The 20,079-nt window shown below is 52.8% G+C and overlaps 1 protein-coding gene across 1 annotated transcript; it reads right to left on the bottom strand.

Moving 5' to 3' along the window:
* Window positions 1-2,504: 2,504 nt before the first annotated feature.
* Window positions 2,505-10,308, bottom strand: OVOL2 (ovo like zinc finger 2). The gene is made up of 4 exons (XM_074926601.1): window positions 10,112-10,308; window positions 9,203-9,393; window positions 6,747-6,936; window positions 2,505-2,992 (listed from the first exon to the last, which is right to left on the bottom strand). The coding sequence occupies exons 1-4, from the start codon at window positions 10,209-10,211 to the stop codon at window positions 2,682-2,684; spliced, it is 792 nt and encodes a 263-aa protein (XP_074782702.1). The 5' UTR covers window positions 10,212-10,308; the 3' UTR covers window positions 2,505-2,681.
* Window positions 10,309-20,079: the final 9,771 nt, after the last annotated feature.

The raw sequence follows: 20,079 nt of genomic DNA, 5'->3' as shown, positions 1-20,079 counted from the left end.
GACTGTTAAATTGATATGCCCAAGGCATCTGCTACAGGCAGTGTCTGTCCTCTGCAGAAGAACCAGCCAGACAATCAGGGCAGTTACTCCAGCTACAATGTCCAGCTTGTCAAGAGTTTTGCTCTCCGTCCAGAGTGTTTTTTCTTCTGAGTAGTTACCTGCTGCTTTTCTCTGGTGGTGTGAATGCTTTCTTTGCTTGAGGTCACATAGATGGCCACCTCAATGTGGCTGTAGTTCTTTTGGCAGGGACATGCTTTGGCAGTGGTATTGGAGGGAAAAAACCCCACAGGTGTGCACACACGCACACACACAAAATGTGTCTCCAGCGAGATGGGGAGGGTCTCAGTCAAACCTCCACAGCTCCAGCGCAGGGGCTGAGGTTTTGACAGAGCCAAGTGCACAGATCCTTTGCAGTTAGGTGAACACTAGTCATTTTGCTGGGATGGGATTACTGAGCAGTCCCACCTAGGAGCTGAACTCAATAGGAAGTTGCATGACCATGACCTCACTGGGCGGGTTACAGAGGAGCAGCAGCAGCACAACTGGCTGACCCAGCCGTTAGCACTTGTCTTAGCCAGGCAGTTTTGTCAATGTATTTGCAAGCACGCAAGCTCTGCTCAGAGGGAGCAGCCTTCCATTTATACTGTTCAGGTATAAGGGCGTCATTTCAGAAGGACTGGGGATCTGTGCATAAGCTTTAGCTCTTTTTGCAAAATAAGGATCTTCTCATTTACCGCAGATGCTTTTTCTCCATGGACTTCCCATTTATTAAAGTATTCTGCAAACTTTCCCGTTACATAGGACGACGTTTGTTCTTTACACAGTAGCATCACTTTATTATCCTTGTTTTCAAGGTCCAGAGCTCTGACAGTTGTGCTGAATAAAGTATTAATATCATGAGAAATGCTTTAAAACCCCTAGAAGCTTTTCCCCACAAAAACCCAAGCAGATTCCTGTACAAAACTGAGGCAAATTGAAAGGATTTTTACAATTTTTGCAGAGATGCTCAGAATCTATCATTTTAGTAGTAATGACTATGAGGGTCCTGGCTATGACTCTATTTTTGGTGAGTTACTTTTCAGCTGTTGTTTCAATGTATATAGCATATACTCCCCAAACTTACAGCTTTATTTTGAGCACAGAATGAATTTTTGAAATTTACAAGTGAAATCCATTAATCTTTATGCATTTAAATTGATGTAAAACCTGCTTAGCAGCTGTGTCCATGAAGTCAAGAGACACATGCGCTTGGACCAGAGTACCTTGTGGTTCTGAGGAAGTTACCACCACACCCTGTCACTCCTAATACAGACACCCAAGTGCCCAGTAAAGGCTGCAGCAGCTTCTCAAGAGCTTTAGTATCAGGCTGCTTCAGCAACATGAGTTACATGGGCATCCCTCTCTCCTTTTTCTGAAATCCCTAAGTTGACACGCAGTCGTCCCTATAGGCTACCCTCTTAGTGGTTCTGGGTCAACAGGAGCTGGAGCAGGACTGTAGGGGAAGGCCAAAAGCACAGGCGACTACCACCAGTCCCTCATCATCATTGCCACCCCCTTCCTGTGCAGCATCACTCTCACTTGGAGCCTTCTAAACCAACAGTGGTGACAGATGCGCAGCCAGACTCATTCCCACAGTTTGGCACTGACCTCAGGAGGCAGAGACAGGCAAATCTGATCTCCCTTTGCACTGCATTGCACTGCTCTGTTGTATTAGTGACCAGGCACTTGATCATCAAAAGGAAAAAAAATCCCAAATGCACACGCACACACATACGCACCATAAAATACACACAAAATTGCATTTCAACATGACAGAAAATACGTATCTTCAAGTCATTCAAGTGTTTTCTTTGGGTTTCTGGGTTGATGCTGATGTATGTTAAAAGGATGTGGTAATAATCCTCAAAAGGAGTGTGACAAGTCCAGGAACGTCAGAGTTAAGGTTACACTTAAATCTAAACATGATAGAAGTTCACAGCTTAAAGTACCTAAACCACAACCGTAAATCTGCCCTGGAATAATGCCATTTACTAGTACAGAAATTTTGGGAGGAAAAAGTTCTGCATCCTTTAAAAAAAACTTTCAGCTCACCTTGGACCACGCTTCCATAAATCGTTAGCGTACTGCACCGGGGGCAGAGTTAAGGTTATTTGCACATTCTAACTTAATTTACTGATACAGTGTACTCCTGCTCTTAAGACCATTTTAATTAATTTTGCATAGAACAATGTACTAGTAGGTGCTCTTACATGGCCCTTTTCACCCAAACCTATCAAAAGTAATTTGTACAGGAGGTAATAGTTATTATCTTTACAAAATATGTTGGGGAAAGATGAATTTATTTGTCAGTGGCCACTTGGACGTGTGGTAGAGCTGAAACAGAAAACAGGTTGCCAGAATATGAATTCAGTAAATATTCCATCCAAGAGGTGACAGCCTCTTCCAAGCTTTCCATTTTTTTTGGCCAGCTTAAAAAAAAAAAAAAAAAAAAGAGTCTGATGTTTGCATTGTATATGGGAATATTTCTTTCACGTCGAGGTTCTACCAACATCCAGAGAGTCCCAATAACAAAAGTGTCCCTTTCATTTCATGGATTTCTTTCAAAATTGTTTTTAAAAAAATAATATATATATCGTCCTACATGTAAACTTCATTCCTTTAGACCACTGTAATCCACCACGTTACTCATCTTTGTCATCATCTTTGGAGTTCCTCTGCAGGACAGGGCTCAGTTTGTTTTGCAAAACTGCTGCAAGTTTTTTTGAGGTTTTTTTCAGGAAAGCGCTTCCGGGGTGAACGTTACTAACGTGCAGGTACAGGTCCTCCTGCGTGGGGCCTGTGTAGCCACAGTCTTCGCACACGTAAAGTTTATCTCGCCTCTGTTTGTAGGCGTATTGCTGCTGCACGCCGTGAATCTTCTTAAGGTGGGACTCCAGGGAACAGCGCTGGGTGAAGGCTTTGTTGCAAACCTCACATTTGTATGGACGAATTCCTGCAACGTTAGAAGATGGTGATTACCATTCTGATTTATGTTTCTTACAGCTGACTAAGGAACTGACTAAGAGCAAGGCTCTGGCATATCAGCTGTTGAGCAAATATCTGCAGCAGGGAGCTACTAGCCCGAGGAACTATCTGTCTAAATAAAACATCTTACTCTCAGGCTAAAATTTTTAGGCATGGATTGATATATTTAGACATAGAAAACCTAGAAACATTTTGAGATGATGTAGGCAGATGCTGAGGATAACAGGTGCCCATGGGCACTTTGCTCCTAAAGAAGCAGCCATTATCAGCTCTCACAAAACTTACTCCCTTAGACCTCTGACTTTCTGAAGTCCTGTGATTAGGTAAAACTATTTGTTTCAGCTATCCTTTCATTTTGGCGTTTAGAACGAATGAAATCTTGTATCTCAGTAAGATGTTAATTTTTATCTTTTAGCGAACAAAGCTTAATGAGGCTTCAGTGAGCAGCAGCCCAGCGTGAACATACAGCGATCACAGTACTTCAAAGGAGTGAGATCATTTTTGTAGAATATAGATTTGATGATTGAGATTACAAGCTCAAATTCTAGAAGAGTAGTGCATTAAGATGAAAGAAATATGTATGCGTGACTCCAGAAGAGGGAGAAGGGGCTGGCTTGTGATCTGAACACCCGAGCAGTTTCATTCAGTACAGACAACCAACACTACAAAAATGCTGAGCAGTAAAGAGTATCTATTCTAACACCAATCAACACTGATTTAACAACCCCCAGTACTTGAATGACAAATAGCTGAGGGTTTAGGGACACTTGAAAAGACCTAAGCCAGTTGTGATTTTACTTACTAGGCTGCCTCAGTAAGTTTCCAAGCAAAGACCAGCCTTAAAACTGATGCCAGAAGTTACCTAAACCCCTCTCTTTTGCCGGAAGGTGAAATGCCAGTGTGTGGAAGATCAGACTTACGGTGAGCCAGGGAAAAAATGGCAGAGCATACATGGTCCATACAGACAGGTGTAACACTCACACTGTGTTGAGTCTACCACTCTGTCACTGATCTTTCTACCAGAAATCCAAACTGTAGTTAAGTTTTGCGACTCTTGTAAAGGAGGTTATCTCAGTGCACCAGCTTAAACAAGCGAGACTAAAGTTTCCCAATGCCTACTGCTGTGAGACTGCTTCAGATACATTAAACTGCAAGTGGAGAGAAACTCCAGATCTTCACTAGAATTCACACACAAAAATGTATCTCTTACATCAGTAATTTCAGGTGCAGTTCCATGCTCATCTGAAGGCAATTCAAACCTTCACTGTCCTGGGTTCCTGCTGCCAAAAGTGCTCCAGAGGCATGAATACAAGCACAAGAGTGGTAGTGCCAGGATGGCATAGCCATCAGGGCTGTGGGAACCTCTTCATTACTTAGGAATCATTTTTATATTTTATTTTACTGTGTATATTAGTTATTTTTTAATGTTTAAGTCTGCTTATACCATGAAGCTAGGCTGGGACGTTCGGCTTTCACTCTCTCTGACACTTCCCCACTGTTGCACGGTCCGGTTACAAACACTGCCACGACAGTTTCCACTGGAACGCTGACATTCGGTAAAGCACATGTAGATAAGCACCCATAGCTACAAAATGAAGCGCACAGACTACCACTTCCAGCTTTTTTGCCTTCTCTTTAACATTCAAATACAGTCCAGCTTTCCTGAACAGTAATCAACTTTGACAAAAAAAAAGGCCACCGCTTTCAGAGATGCCATATTTCAGCCTGGAGGAGGTCCACGCCAATACATTATTGGTGCCGTGGCTGCAGGCAGCCTTCATTCCCCCCTATGACCCAAGGCACCAGGCAAACACAACAAATATGAGTGTTCATCCTGGCTGGTGAGGAAAAGTAGTGATGACGGATTTCTTCTGGTAAAGCTGGGGACAATCTAACCCTGAGATTCACGTATCTAGGACAGTGGGTTTTCACTCCTGGCCAATACAAAGATCCTCCTTCCCTTCCAGAGTTTTGAAAAATTGGCTCCGCACCTGCACAGCGAGTTCAACCCTACCTGCCACAGCCTATATATACATTTTTAGCTTCTGAACAGTGACCCTCTTGGATTTCGTTTCTGAATCTCCAAAGGACGAGGGGACAGGTTGAAAAATCACTTCTTTCACGAGCACCAGCTCTGCGCTTCAGCCTTACCCCAACGGCAGCTCTCTGCTCACAGCCAGCAGCTTTCCTTTCCACATGAAAGCTTTGCAAACAAACCAAAACAGCCCAAAACACTGGCTCTGGCCAACGTTTTCCCATCGAAACAAGCGGCATTGTTTTCATGAGTTCTACTGCTAAGAAACAACTCCTGCCTACCAACCTACTTGCGACACCACTAGCAGTTTGCCTAGTTAATGGTGCCTAAGCCAAAAAAAGGGGCATTGCAGAGCAAGCCCAAATAATCAGCAAGCCCCATAGGTAACCACAAATCTGGAAAGCTGGAACGTGTCCAGGAGGTGTGGTGGATGCATCTTCCGAGTGCCCTACAGTGCAAAGTCAAAGCCTCCTGAGCAAAGCCAGCTTGGCCTGCCAGAAAGCATCTCACTTGCTGAGGATGGGGTTGATATGGATTTAAGCCATCGTTTCCAATAAAAAAAAGAAACAAAAAGACGGCCTCCTCCCCGCTCCAGGTTAGGATAAGCACTTCTGTGACCAGTGAGCTGGGCTTGAGGGAAACACAACCGCTGCTACTTGTGGCAGACTCAGGAACTGACCCAGAGCGGCCACAGAAAGCACATCCCTCCAGCCCAGGAGAGTGATCTGGGAGCAAGAGCCAGCAGAGCAGGGAAAGGGATGATTTTTCTTTCTTCCAGTGCCACCATGGACTTAAATCACAGCATCCTTGGGGGTGCCTGCACACCTGGTGTAGATGCAAGCAGGGAGGAGGGAACTAACCCAGATTAAAGGCAACTTTGTAACCTCCTCTCAATGCAGAGCAGGAACCAGTCAGGAGATTTTCAGCCCACTGCTTCTGATTTTCAACCCATGCTGTGAGCGAGTAGAGATAGTTTAGGCCAGAGGCCAAACTGATCTGGATGGCTGGATGTGAAGAGGGAAATGACTCTGAAGGGGGACTGGAGGAGCTGGTAGCCTGAAGCAGGCAGGGATGCAGCACGCAGGGTTCACAGAAGTCAGGTGTGTTGCCTAGTTTCCCTAAAGAAGCTGGAGACACAGCATGAACCACACTCCGGTTTCTCCAGATGGTGACAAAATCAAGCCATAACCCCATCCCGCAGGACAGCCAAGGAGTAAAGTTCGCAATAGCAAAAAACCAAGAAACTGCTGCTCATTGTCGCTAGAGGGCAAAGTATTCTCATCCACGCCTGCCTCTGCTCACCGGTACCCGCTGGACTCGCAATAACGCGAGGTGAGGTGAGTTTTCCGAGTGGGTTATCCCAGTCTCGCTGACCCGGGCATAGCAGCACACGGTTGCATCTACACCAGATCTGGATGGCAGCTCATGCACCCACACTGATACCCATGGATTTCACCAGATCTCCTCAGATTTTGTTAGTCCCAGGACTCTTACCTATCCACACTCACATCCTTCCCTTTCCTCCACTGCATGCCCACTATCTTTTGCAAATGTTGTTTAGTGGGGTTTTGTATTATTCTCTCGCCAGGTTACCCTCACCCTCTCCTCATCCTCATCCCATCTCACCTCTTCTCCCACCTCCCACTACCCAGAGCCACCCACAAGCCCCTGGGGAACGCACTCTCACCAGTATGGGTCCGGACATGTCTTTTCAGATCAAAGGTGTCGTTGAAGCCTTTTCCGCAGAAGGTGCACAAGTGTCTCTTCACCTGGCTGTGACACTTGATGTGACGGTTGAGCATCCGCTGCAAGCGAAAGCCTTTGCCACACAGCTCACAGCTATGTACCGTAGCATCGGTACAGGTGCCAGTGGTGAACTAAGGAATGGAAGAGGACTGGGTGAGTAGGCATCGAGATGACAAAGACTAACAGAAAAGAAACAGAATAAGGAGGGATGGCTTATTGTGGCATTAAAAAATTCTTGGGGTATATTCAAAATGAAAAGTGAAAGCATTCAGGAGATCCCCACCAGGTGAAACCTTCACGCTTCCCTTGCAATCAAGCGGGTGACTTAATGCTCAGGGTTTGGGACTGCTGCAGCGCTGGCCTGCTTGGCTTCGGGGTTTAAAACAAAGCCTGTGATAGATTCCAGAGGCAGGGACCCTCATCCAACTACACCCATAAGCACATGGGCTTAGGCTGTGAGCACCTCTCCATGGGGCCACACTCATGTTTGCTCCTGCACTCAGCCAATATCCTGGATGGAGACGGGAGGCCCTCCCTGGCCTGAGAAAGTCATGCCCGTGCGGTGCCTTCACTAATCACACTTCCAGCTGCTATGGGTCCCTCGAAAACCAGCCAGCGGTGAAACAAAAGGTGAGTTTGGCAAGATAAACCAAAGGCGCATTGTGATGACTCAGCAGAGACCAAAACAATGGCACTAATCTCCTCTAGTTGGTCTCCATGGCTCGCTAATTAACAGCAGAGTGTCATTAGGGGTTAATCTCCTCATTCCCCCTCCTAACACCAAAAATATTGTGCCAACACCATGACCTAACTTGACTAAGGGAGACACTGATGATTCAGCTCTTGGGAACAGCATTCCTCAGAGGGAAGGTTTAATGTCTGGAAGATGCAAATATTTTGATATTAGTTTAATTATTTGGGGGGGGGGGGGCAGACGTGCTCGCCGCTAGCCGCTCGGGACAGGGGAAGGCCAGCAGAGCGGGCGGCACCGTGCACACACATCCATCCGCTCTCGTGGCGCTTTTGGGGAGTTTCTGTGGCATGTTGAGAAAACCCAGCTCTGCTGAACCGAGGTTGCCCTGTGACAGTTGCTAATAGCCCAGGTTAAATTATACAAAGTAAGTTAAAGCCAAACAGCAGTGGGACAACTCTTCATAATAGAGGAATATGTTTGGCGTTTCTTTTTCCTGAAGACCCAGTTATTTTTCCTAATCTTTCTCCATTGCTTACTACTGAAGCAACGCTACCTGAAATTGTAAATAACGATTAAAAAAAAAAAGGCAGCTGTGAAACCACAAGGTGTGAAGCTAGAGGGGGAGCAAGCTGGGAAGTATCTGCTGGGCAACAGGTAGGACCCCACCTCATGCGGCCACAAATAACCAGGATGAAAACCTAGTGTTAATCGTGAGATTAATAACACTGTGGAGGAAAGGCTGTCATCCCAGGAGAGACAGTGGGAATTTTTACAGCTCCATCTGGCAAGGCAACAGCCAGAGTTTAACGAGGTGTTAACTAGCCACCAGTAAACACATCTCCTCCTTCCTAGCACTGGGGTGGCCTGGCTCCACCTCTGCTGAGGGGAACCTTGGATGTGGAGAGATGGACGTGGTCTTCCCAGCCCAGCTGCATCACCACCGCACTTTGGGAGTTCAATCTCGAGTTCTCCGGTACCATGAGGGGCCCATGAGGCGTTGGCCTTCTCACCCTTGGGAGGGAAGCCACTGCTGTGTTCTACTGGCTCTGCATGGGGGGCACCCAGACAGCAAGAGCTCCTGCCCAGGCAGCAGAGAGGCTTCAGCAAAGTTAAGGGACAGATAATTGCTTCATTTCACCCAAGCCTGTGGGTCCGCCTCAAGGTGGCAATGGCCTTTCGAAGCTCGGGAAAAGGACCTTTTCCGAGCTGTTATCTTGACAAGTCAAGAGGGTAGGGGGGGCAGCGGGAAGATTTACCACAGCCCCCCTTGGCGAAGGCTTGGCTACAACCTAGAAGGCGGCCTTTTAAGGAGGCCCCACGTCAAGGAGCGAGATCCACCCACACACCGTGGGGCATGACTCCCAGCTGCCAGGGCTGGTCCTTCCTGGCTAGGTTCAGAGCTCCTGCAGGACCCGAGCCAAGCAGGTCAGGGGCAGCACGTCCCAGGCGGGGGATAAGGGAAGGCAAAGGGCGCTGGAAGATTACGGTACATCGCTTATGAGGCTTGCCCCGCTGCTGCTGTCCCATGGCCAGCCGCTCTCGCCGGCCTCCACCTCGGTGTGCAGGATGGGCACTGTCACCTCTAGCAGAGCGAACCCAAGGGACTGTTGTCACCTGGCACCCCTGGCCGGCGGCCGGGCCCTGCCCTCGAAGCGGGGTCACCTCGCCACCGGGGGAGGGGTGGCGAGGGTGCGGGCGGTTACCTTGATTTTCGACCTGACCACGGGGCGCTTGACAGCCAGGTCCAGCAGCATCCCCCCGCCCGTGCCCAGGTCGCCGGGGGTGGGCTGAGGCGTTGGGGGGTCGCTGGGCTCCACGTCCCGGGTCCCGCTGCTCCCGCTGCTCTCCAGGCTGCAGCTGTCCTCGTAGCCCAGCAGCACGCAGCCGATTCCGCCTGCAGCCGGGAGGGGGGGGATGCGATAAAGAGGGGGACCCCGGAGCGGCGGCCAGGGGAGGGGAGGCGGCGGCGGGCGGGAGCCGCCGAGCCCCGGTGTTTAACCTGCGGGCGGGCCGCGGGCGGTGGGGGAGGATCCCCGGCTCACGCTGCAATCGGAAACTCAAACACGAACGGTCCCAAAGTTCAAACAAGCCAGCTCCGCCGCCTTCCCGTTATACCCCGGGCAAGGGCAGGAGGAGGAGGAGGGGAGGGGGAGGCCGGGAGTACATCACCCCCCCGCCCCAGGTCCTTTCTTCTCCTCTCCCCCGCCACCTTTCTCATGCAAACGAGGTTTCCCACCTTCCCGGACACACACACCGCCACCCCCATGCCCGGAGGCTCCCCGCGATGGGAGATGGCGTGGGGGCGGCATCGCCTAGCGGGGACGGCACCCGGCGGCACCCCCGCCGCTGGCCGGGGAGGGACTCCCCGACACCCCCCGACACCCTCCACCCCACCCCACCCCCCCGCCGTTTAGCACAGCCCTCCCCGGTCCGCCGCCCACCCCCTTGGCGCTCCTCCGGCTCGGCAAAGCCCCCTCCCCAACCCGCCCCCCCACCGCAGCCTGCGGCGACCGGGGCGAGGGCCGGGGTCTGGCGGGGACCCCCCCGCTCCTTCCCTCCCTCCCTCCCGGCGGCGAGCGGTGCCGGGGGAGGGAGCCCGTCGGCGCCTGTACCTGGGATGTAGGTGTCGGCTCTCTCCTCGTCGGGCAGCCCATCCCAGCTGCGCACCGCCGGCTGCGGGCTCCGGCGCTTCACCAGGAAGGCTCTGGGCATGGCGAGGGCAGGGGGCACGGCTCGGCTCGGCACGGCACGGCTGGGCGCGGAGCGGTGCGGAGCGGAGCGGCGGCTCTCACCCCGCCGCCCGCCCGCAGCCCGGCGGGGAGCGGGACCGCACGCACCGGGCAGAGCCGCCGAGGCGCGGGGAGGGGAAGGGGAGGGGAGGGGAAGGGGGGGGTGGGGGTGGGGGGGGAGGAAAGTTTCATAAGGTGGAATAGAAAAATGCACCAGGAAACTTGGGAAGGAGCATGCGTGCTGCAAACATAACGGTGTCAACAAGTCTGCTTACCTGTCCGACCGGTTGGAGCAGCTGAGCTTTGTTCCAGCCCTTCCTAAGGCATGAATGTTTGCAAAAGAATTTAACGTCTGAAAATTAAAAAAAAAAAAAAAAAAAAAAAGAAAAGAAAAAAAAAAAAAAAAAAGAGGAGGGGAGCCCTGCCGTTGCTGCCTGCCCGCTGCCTGCCCGCCGCCCCGCTGGCGGGGACCCCGGCGGGACCCGCCGCCCGCCCGCCCGCCGCCACAGCGGGATGCCGGGGTGAACCCCACCCGCGGGGTGGGGGTCCCGCCGCCAACGGGGGGCTGCGCCGAGGGCCCCCCCGGGGCAGCCCGCGGAAGGGAGGGCTCCCCAGGGCGCCGGGGAAGAGGCTGAGCTGTCCTCGGGGCAGCAGCAGCAGCAGGCAGAGAAAGTTGTTGCTGTTGTTACTTTTCTCAATGACAAGCCTTTCTTCTGTTAAAAAGGGGGTTTTATTATGTTTCAGTCATTTATTTAAAATTAAAAACGTGTCATGGCCTCAGCCTTTTCTACCCCCTCCCCCCCCCTTTTTTTTTTTTTATTTTCCTCTTGTCTTCTCCCCGTCTTCCCGAAGTAGAAATGAAACAAAAGGCAAGGGGGGGGGGGGGGGAAGGAAGCAAAAGAAACAGAAGAAAACCCACAAAACTGCACTGAAAAGTCTCTGAGCACAGCAAAGCTGGTGCGTGGCATGTCCTTAGGTATTTAACAGCATTCAGGGGTGCCTTCTCCCTCCTCACGCCTACTATTCAATCTGCTTTTTTATTAAATTCAGTGGAAACACACTTGGTGCCTTCTTCCCCGAGCACATCCTCGCAGCAGAGCCGGCACCAGGCTCGAGTTGTTGCGCAGGCTGGTGGGACTGAGCACCAAGAGCTGTTTCCTTACGTGAAGAGGCCTTTCAAATGGCATCACTCTTCTCTAAGGTTGTCGCTTTCCTCCCAAAGAGCAAAGCACAGGCCGGGGGGAAATTGATGGGAGTTTCACAGTTGGTTTCATTGAGATGAAGATTTAACTTCAGGGGCTGGACCTGGAGCCTCTGGAAAGGATGTGCCTTCAAACCTGGTAGCCAAATGAAAGAGCTCTGCTTGACACATGTCCCTGGTTACTCTTTGGGGCAAGGAACACCAGTGTCGGGCTGCTGGGGACTTTATCCAGGGGCAAACTGGTGTGAGCTCTTGTGTGGGTCTGAGACCTGGGGTTGTGGTCTTGGCTGGAGCCCCAGGGGCTGAAGAAGCCCCAGTCCCAGTCCCACACCAGGTGCTGCACCACCAGAGAGATCCTCCAGGCTGAGCACCCCAAAGCAAGTGTGTCCAGCCAAGAAATCTCAGCTGGGAGATGCAGCGGCCCAACTCCCTGTACCCTGTTTCGGTAGGGTCTACCGGAGCAACGCACAGGCGCAGGCATCTTCATCCCAACAGAGGACTTACCCCAGCACCCAGAACTTTGTCCTCCAGGAAGGCTGTTAAGTCCTGACCACTGACCCATGGAGAGGCCCCGGGAGTGGCAGCGAGGGCTGGGGGCACCTACTCGTTCCCCCTGCTCCTGTGGGGAGTTTACAGTCTCTGGAGGTACGGGGTGAGAAGCCACCTCAGCACACCTTCAGGCAATACCTCAGCAATACCACAGGTAAAACCTTCTCTTTCTTTCTTTCTCTTTAAGGCTATGTAATTTCTCTGTTATGTCTGAGATTTTGCTCCAGGTCAAAATGCAGTTACATGGGTTTTAATTGATTTTTTGCAATGCTTTCAACTTGAGGTTTCTTTTATTTTAACCACTCCTTGTCTTTTAAGCCAAAAGAGGTAGCAAATGACATTAATCACAACACTCCCGAACTAAGAGCTTGCTGTGACTACTTTAATGTCGTCTGGGCTTTTTCAAATCCTGCTTTGAGGTTCCCATTTAGTGAGGTCCTGGAGCACACACTTCACTTTAATTGGGTGCTCCAAGTCAGACGTGCACTTACAAGCACAGCTGAATGAGGAACTAAATTATTATTATTATCAGCTCTGGAGCCCTGACACGAGTGGTCAGGGCTGCGGTGTGCCCAGTGCCGTCGGAGGCACAGGGTGGAGAGAAAGTCCTGGAGCCTCCAGCAAGGCAAGAGGAGCTGGATGGAGAGGCACCACCTACACGAAGTAGAGCATCTCAGCAACGGTGGGCTGCCTTCCCCTTGAGCTAGCAGGTGGAAATACAGACTGTTGACCAAGCCTTGGCGTCGCTTATCCGTAGCCCAGAAGAAAACCATACTGCCTTTCCTAAAAATACCATTTCTTGGTATTTTTTAACCTGGAGAAGCCTGGGGAGCATGCTCACAGCATGGCCCCATGAACACCATTGCAGGGAGCCACATGCGGCACCGCGAAGCGGCATCCTTGGGGCCACGCCGTCTTCAGCAAGGCAGCCCACGGACACGTCACCGGGCGGTCGGCGTCCTTCTCCATACGCCTGCAATGTTGCATGTACAGCCTGAGCACTGTAATTACTCAATAAATAACAACGCTAACAAGATAATGGCACACAAACCTTTCTGTAGGATCTTGTTTGATTTTCAGCGTGAGTTGGGTGTGGGAGAAAATCCAGTATGTAAAATTAACATTTTGGGTGTAAATCAAATTAAATGTACAAAATGCCCTGTAGGGTCAGAGCACAATGGGACCCACCCTTACAGATTTGACTACAGAAATGTGTTTCATTTGACTCGAATCATTTGGGAGTGAGGAGGGAGAGATTGGATCAAACAATGAATCAGCCATGTGTCGCTGTTGCAATCGCACCCCGCTCCTTCCCAAACTAACCCCGGGTGGGGGGTGAATCGGTGGCCACGTGTGCGTGGGGCAAGGGGGCTCATCCCTTCTGGAGGACTCCCTTTCGCTGCCAGCCTCACCCCAGTTGATACAGAATCTAGGAAGGAGTGGGGAATGCATGCCTGGGGGCAAGGATCTGGGTGTAGGGAGTGAGGGAAGGAGCTGGACTTGAGAGGAGATGAGCAGAGGGAGAGATGCTTGGTAAAGGTGTAAGCAAAGGCACATGTCTGCTGCTCAGGGGACGACAACTCAGTTTTGTCTGTGAACAGGGAATATTTCAGTTGTGATGCCGAGGAGCCGTGTCCTTTCTTCTTTTTGCCTGGGCTAATTTTCAGCATGATCAGCACCATGAGGCTGCAGAAGCAGCGTGGGACTGCATGGTGGAGGGACACAGCCTGGACAGGGACAAGGGTTTGCTAGTACAGCCAGGCAGCGCTGAACACCACTGAAAGGCACAGTCCCTTGGCGATGCCATGGCAATGTCTTCGAGCTGGGCCTTTACCGCAGCATCCAGCAAAAGGGACCTTCACACTCAGTCCTCAGTGGGATCTTGCCCCCAACCGTCACCCCTCCTATGCAGAAGTGGAGGTCCACCAGCAGGTACACCCCCAGGGGTTGCACTGGGGATGCTCTGCCATAAGGCTGAGAGCACCATCACCCAGTGCCCCTTTTCTGGTGATTTCTCATGATTTTGAGCCAAACCAGGCTGCCCAGAGATGAGATCCTGGCTGGTACAGGAGCCTGGCAATGCAACAGCACAGCCTTTGATCCCTGGCTCCCGGCATAGCTCAGATGGGGGGATTTATGCAAGTTTACTGACCATGCAAGAGAGGCTACAGCTTCATATCCCCGGGAAGACGAACCCTCATCTTCTGGGGTCTGTGGTGTGCCTGAAACACCAGGGCTGCTGCAAGTCACCCAAACACCCAGCTGGCACCTCCTCAGCTGGTGAACCCCCACACTGCTCCCAGGGACATTTTAGGAGAGAAGGGGAGGAGACTGGGTGTCAAAACATTGCCCAATCCTCTGCAAGAGGCATCCCTGTGTGACACCCTTTCCTAGAAACGCTCCATGTTTCCCCACGTGAGGTGGGAAGGTGTGAGAAACAACTGGTAAAAACAGGTCCTGAAAGAAACGGGCCTAAGTCACTTGTTTCCCTCATCTGAGTGGGACGTGACAGGCCATGAGCATGGAGCCTGTACCAGCACCCAGGAATGGGTGCCACGAGGCCACAGGGAGTCCCAGGCTCCCATCCCAGCCATGTTACAGGGAGAGAGCATGCGGAAGGAAGACGCTCCCGTTGCAGCCAAGGCAGGATGAGAAACAAGGGAAGGTGTCTTCTCTGCAGCCTTTCCCAACCTGCTGCCTCCCTGAATTATCCAGTGGAGGTCCAGCATGCCATAAAGTTTTCCCAGAAGGTCACAAGGACCTCTGAGACCACGGCTCAAGAGCCTGAAGAAGATCACAGAGGAAAGGTCTCCCTGCACTAAAAGAAACCCTTGCCTGGGGCACACACTGTTTCCAGCCCCAACTTTCCTTCCACCTGGATGTCTGCCCTTGGTCTCGCAGCTCAGCATCTGCCTGTGAAGAGCTGATGTGCTCTCAGGGGATGCTCCCCCCCACCCTGTCCTGCTCCCCATCGCACACCTGCAGCACCAGGGGTGACTCAGCTGGGTTTCAGCAGCCGCCTGCGCACACACACCATGCCGGGGGGGGTGGGGGGGTGGTTGCTATTGCCTCTGAGGGCAGATCCTCACCCAAAGCACGGCAACTCCTGTGCTGCCGACCATGGTGCCAAGCCCGACCACCGGAAAGCTCTGCTTCCAAGCTGCTGGGTTTTGACAGGTGCCCCGGTTAGATGAGGAACCACTTCACCACAGTGAATGGAGCCAGGATGGCTCTGTGCCAGCGTTATCTCGGAAGGAGAGAGCAGTGGCTCTGCAAGCTGCCCCAGTTTGGAGGGCGATCTGCTTTCCTTGGCTGAGCAGGGAAGAAGGGATGGAGAAGGTGCCAGCGGGGGGGAAGATGGCTCCGCAGGCTGCGGCAGAACCTGCCCTGCCTGTGCTTCCCCGCCGGGTTTCAAAGCACCCCACCAGGCTGACTCACCGGGCTCCTGTCTCCCTGCCTCCCACAGCCCCTGCCACTCCCAGCGTCTCCCTGTCTTTCTCCACCGATACCTCCGTTTCCTTCCCACTCTCCCCCGCCGGCTCGGCGCTGTCTCTCCGGCCGCCCACTCTCTGCGGCTCCACTCCCTCGGGGCGCCTGGCATCACCCCAGGTTGCCCTGCTGCTCCCCGCTGAGCCTCCAAGTCCTGCTCCCCATGGAAACACCACCTAGCCACCCCCATGAAGCCTGTGGCGGGTGTTGGACCCCAGCAGCATTTCCCAAGCATCCTTTCTGGTTGCAGCCACCACCCTGAGGCTTGGAGGAAGAGGCCACTGAGGATCCGTGCCCTCCATGTCCCCCACACATGGTCCAGCAGTGCTCTGGGAGGATGGGGTGACCCCCTTGGAGAGGTGTCCGCTCTTACAAGGTGGTCAGTAGAGCCCTGAGCTTGCAGACTCTGCTGTAGAAACACATGTGTGATGTGTGAGCATCTGTCTCTGGAAACCCTCTGAAGCCCCTTCCCCAGCTTTGCCTTCACTGCCTAACTTTTTTGTTGCTTGGTTTCCTGTGATCCCACTGTCTGCCCAGTGTTTCCTCCCTGGGGAACTTCGGTGCATTCCTACCAAGCCTGATACAGCAGCAGAGGTTGCAAAGGTACTGAAATCCCAGGAGTTTCCTGCAAATTGTTAGCTAAATGACAGAAAGCTACTCCCTCTTAATGTTCCTGCTGTGCTTAAAAATACATCACGCGCACCTTTATTAGACACCAGTGAACCCACATGGGCTTTAACCTCCACAAGTGACATTCATGCAAGTCAGAGCCCCTCCAGCACCTCCAGCAACCAGCTGCTGGTGGTGGTGGTCCTCAATCCCCAGGTATTTTCACAACAGGCATCTCTGCCAAATCCAAGAGCTGTGCAAACAGTGAAGAAATGGGGCAGCAGCCACTCACCCTTTTTGACCAGTGGTTTGGATTTTGGGTTCTCTCAGGCAAGAGGTCGTGGAAAGCTTTGGCCAGGTGGGTCCAGCCAGAGCGGGTGTTGGTACCTGTGAAGACAAGTAGCTTCCCTGTCTGAGCCTGATTCCATCTCCCGATGGCTTTATCCTTGAGAGAGATGTTTTCCCTCCCTGCATTATGCCCAGTTCTCAGCATCACCACATCTCCATGTTCCTGTTTTGCTGCCTGGCCACTGCCTGCTTCAGTGGGGTGACTCATGCAAATGCCCTGGAAAAGACACATTTTCCCTTCCATCAGGATGCACCGCACACTGGGATGCACTGCTGTCGGGATGTGCCTCTGTTGGGATGCGCTGCATCTCAGGATGCGGTGCACGTGCTCACCGAGGCTAAGAATTCAATCAAGGAGTGCAAAGCCCAGCTGCTGGGCAAGGCCAGCCTGTCCCGTTAGCTGACTGGGACCACAACCTTTTATCGGGGAATTAGGGAGCCAGCAGTCACCCAGCTGGCTTGGGAAAGCTCTCCCCGGAAAGGTGGGCCTTGGCTGGCGCGGGATGAGCCACAACTGGGGTCTGACCCAGTCAGTCCCTTCCCAGGTGCCTAAAAATAAAGAGAGTACTTTCGGCTTTCGAAACGCCTTTAAAATCCCCACTTCCTGCAGCTGGCATAGCCTGATAAGCTGCCGCACTGCCCAGGGGGCTGCAGTGGGCCGCGCTTCCCCCCCTGCCACAAGCCCTGCCAGCTCTGCCATCCCCCTCCAAACTCAAACCTCAGTGGTGGAAAATCCCCTGTCCCCTCCCCAAGGACAAATGGCACCTCTGGGGCCCCCAAGGCTTCCTCATTCCTGCCAGATGACCGCCATAAACCCCATTGTATGCGTATGGAGTTTATGCATTTCTTTACCATTTCAAAAAAACCTCAGAGAGGGGCCGGCTGGGTGGTAGGTGCTGTCCCTGCCATCCCTCTCCTTTTGTGGGGGGAATGGGAAGATTAATAGCACGAGGGAGCAGTGATAAGGACATAGAGGGTCAGTGATGGGCTGGAGGAAAGAATAACTGTCTTGTGCTGGGTGCTTGGGGACGGTCCCACTGCTGCCATCCCTGCCCAAGCACCCTTGCAGTGAGTGCAGCTCCCTGGGGGTTCTGGCAGCAGTAGAAAGAGGAGGTCCATCCGGACTCTTCTCAGCTCCTCTCCATAAAGGAGGACCCCCAGGACAGTCTCAGGCATTGGCACTGCTGATGCTGGCCCAAGCAGAAGTCTCTTCCAAGCCAGGCCAGAGGTTGGGATGTCCCAACCCCTGTTCAAATGTTGCCGTCTTAGAGTTGGACCTTTCCTGCTCCCTGTCCTGCTGCCATGGGTGCACAGGGAGGGCTCGCTCCCAGCGGGGATCCAGTGCTGCTGCCGGAGAGTCCCTGCCTGTCCCGCTTGTGCTGAGGCAGAGCACGTGCTCCAACATGCCCAGGATGAGTTACATCGGGATAGGCACCCGCTGCCTACGAAATCGCCCAGGGAGCTCAGTGGTGCCGGTTCCAGCCAGGTTCCTTTCCCTACAGCTGCAGTGTGACAGCCAGGGGGGCTCAGTGCTGGCCGCAGCACCCATGGGTGCCCCTTCCCCCTCCCCACTCACCCAGCTGAGGCCAAACCCCGACTCTAGACCTCCTCTCCGTGCTACTCGCATGGCTGCCCAAGAAGCCCTCCTCCTCCTCCTGGGGGAGCCCCCGCAGAGCTCACCCCGCTTTGGGGGCCAGGGACCCACACACCGCCCCGCCTTGCGGCGGCCCCAGTGCTGGGGCAGCGTTACCTTTGCCACGCAAGCTCTGAGGTGACCGCTTGCAGAATTACTCTGCCAACCTTTTCTTTTGCACAAGGGTTTTTATCTCCCAGTGCCTTTTACAATGTTTGCCAGGAAAAAAAAAAAAAAACAAACAACCCCACACCTGTAAGCGTCTCTGCCCTCGACTCCCAGCAGCACTGCCTCAATACCCGCCTCCTGCCATCCACGGGCAAGGGTCTGTGCGATTGCCGCCAATATAACTGTAAAGTGTGGGGTTTACATCCTCCCCTTGCTGCCACACGGGTAGACTTTGGCCTCCGTCTGCATTTCAACCGCCCGTCCCTGCTTGGGGGAAGCGCATGCAGGAGGGAGCCGGGGTGCAGTTTCCCGGGCTGGGTACCTGCTGTGGCACCCCAAAACAAAGGGCATGGACAAGCCGCGCGAAAAGCAGGGCGAGATGTGGGAGGGAAGCAGCATCCAGATCACCCTCCCCACTTCCTCAGTCGCAGTGGTGCTGGGGAAGGAGCCCGGGGTGGCTGGAGGCACGGGGGGCCCCTTCACACCCTCTGGCCGAGGCAAAACAAGGCCACGGCGGGGCAAGCGGTGGAGGCAGGGCCCACACCTTAGTTTATTTACCTGGAGGTGACCCGCTGGCGCCGCAGCCCCTGGGGCTGGCTGGCTAACATGTAACCGCACACGGCCCAGCTATAAAACCAGCAGGGCTCACGTAGCGGCTGCCCTGGGCTTCTGCCCTCCCCGCTGGATGGAGGAAGTGCACAGGGAAATTAAAATCAAAAGTAACTGTTGTGCAGGCTGCCCTGCAGAGGGAAGGGAAGCTTCCTTGCCTCTTGCTTGCAAGGGAGGAAAAGAAGGGTTCCCCCTCCTCAGTTTTCTGTTTTCTCCATCACTACAATTTCAGGAGGATCAGAGTCACTCCCTTGCGGTTCCCTGAGAAAATCTGTCAGGGACACAGGGCTTGAATGTCGGAGGGGGCTGCTATGTGGTGGCTTTCACTTCATTCATGCTCAGCAGAAAATAAAACTCACCCAAGTCAGGCATACCTCCACCTGTCTGGAGAGGAGGATAACCCAGTCAAAATAAGGCATTTTTAGTACGTACATTTCATTCATATAAATTATTTTTTGAGTCTCTGTACACAAAGAAGCCCCCAGTGACCCTACCTCTTAATTACAGAAGAGGGACACAAAAACTCAGAACAAATTTCCATTTTTTCCTCTGCATTTTTCAAGGTTTTGAATATTAACAACGTGACCAGAGCTCCCCCCTTCACCCGCTCCAAGCAAATCCGATGATAGAAACATTTACTGCCTGGCCAGGGCAGCTGCACCTGGATGACTGATGCCTACACTGCCACAACCAGGTCTGCCACTGTTTGCGGGGGAGAATAATTCCATTTCTCAAAGTGGAAAAGGCATCACAGTGAGAAAAAAATACCTACAACATAGAAATTTTTGCCGCTATTGTTATTAGCGCTGCCGTAAGAAGAAAACAATGCGAATGACAGCAGGCAGAGAGTGCTCCCCTCCTCGGTAGTCTCTCCCATCCACACCGAGACCTCTGGCCAGCGGCGTGTAGGCACACGCACGCACAGCCGCACTCTCCAGCCACACGCCCAGACCCCCCCTGGCCCGGGGCCAAGCGTGCGAGAGAGGGTGGCTGGGTGCCAGGCGCAGCTCCCCTTGCAGCACCCAGGGAGGCCTGGCTTGGGCTGGGCTGGGCTGGGCTCTCAGGGGAGAATTCCTAACGGCAGCACCAGCGACCTCCTCCAGAAGCTTCGTGGAGCAGATAGGAACTTGGTTCAGGCTGGGTCTGGGCTTTTTTTTTTATCTTCTTTCCAACTGAGGTAGCCGAGCCGTTGTGCCTCAGTGGAGTGCTCTGGGTGCCTGCAAACTCACCCGCATGAGCACCGGC

Source organism: Athene noctua, chromosome 1 (assembly GCF_965140245.1).
Source record: "Athene noctua chromosome 1, bAthNoc1.hap1.1, whole genome shotgun sequence".
Lineage (NCBI taxonomy): Eukaryota > Metazoa > Chordata > Aves > Strigiformes > Strigidae > Athene > Athene noctua.
The sequence above is the reverse complement of the archived record's forward strand: the minus strand, read 5'-3'. Positions and strand labels throughout refer to the sequence as shown.

What these genes read in the sequence shown, in the direction of transcription:
- OVOL2 (XM_074926601.1), bottom strand. Translation starts at nt 10,211, where the DNA reads ATGCCCAGAGCCTTCCTGGTGAAGCGCCGGAGCCCGCAGCCGGCGGTG. An exon ending in AGCCGACACCTACATCCCAG is followed by an intron (nt 9,394 to 10,111) that starts GTACAGGCGCCG and finishes TCCCGGCTGCAG; the next exon opens with GCGGAATCGGCTGCGTGCTG. An exon ending in TGGTCAGGTCGAAAATCAAG is followed by an intron (nt 6,937 to 9,202) that starts GTAACCGCCCGC and finishes TCCATTCCTTAG; the next exon opens with TTCACCACTGGCACCTGTAC.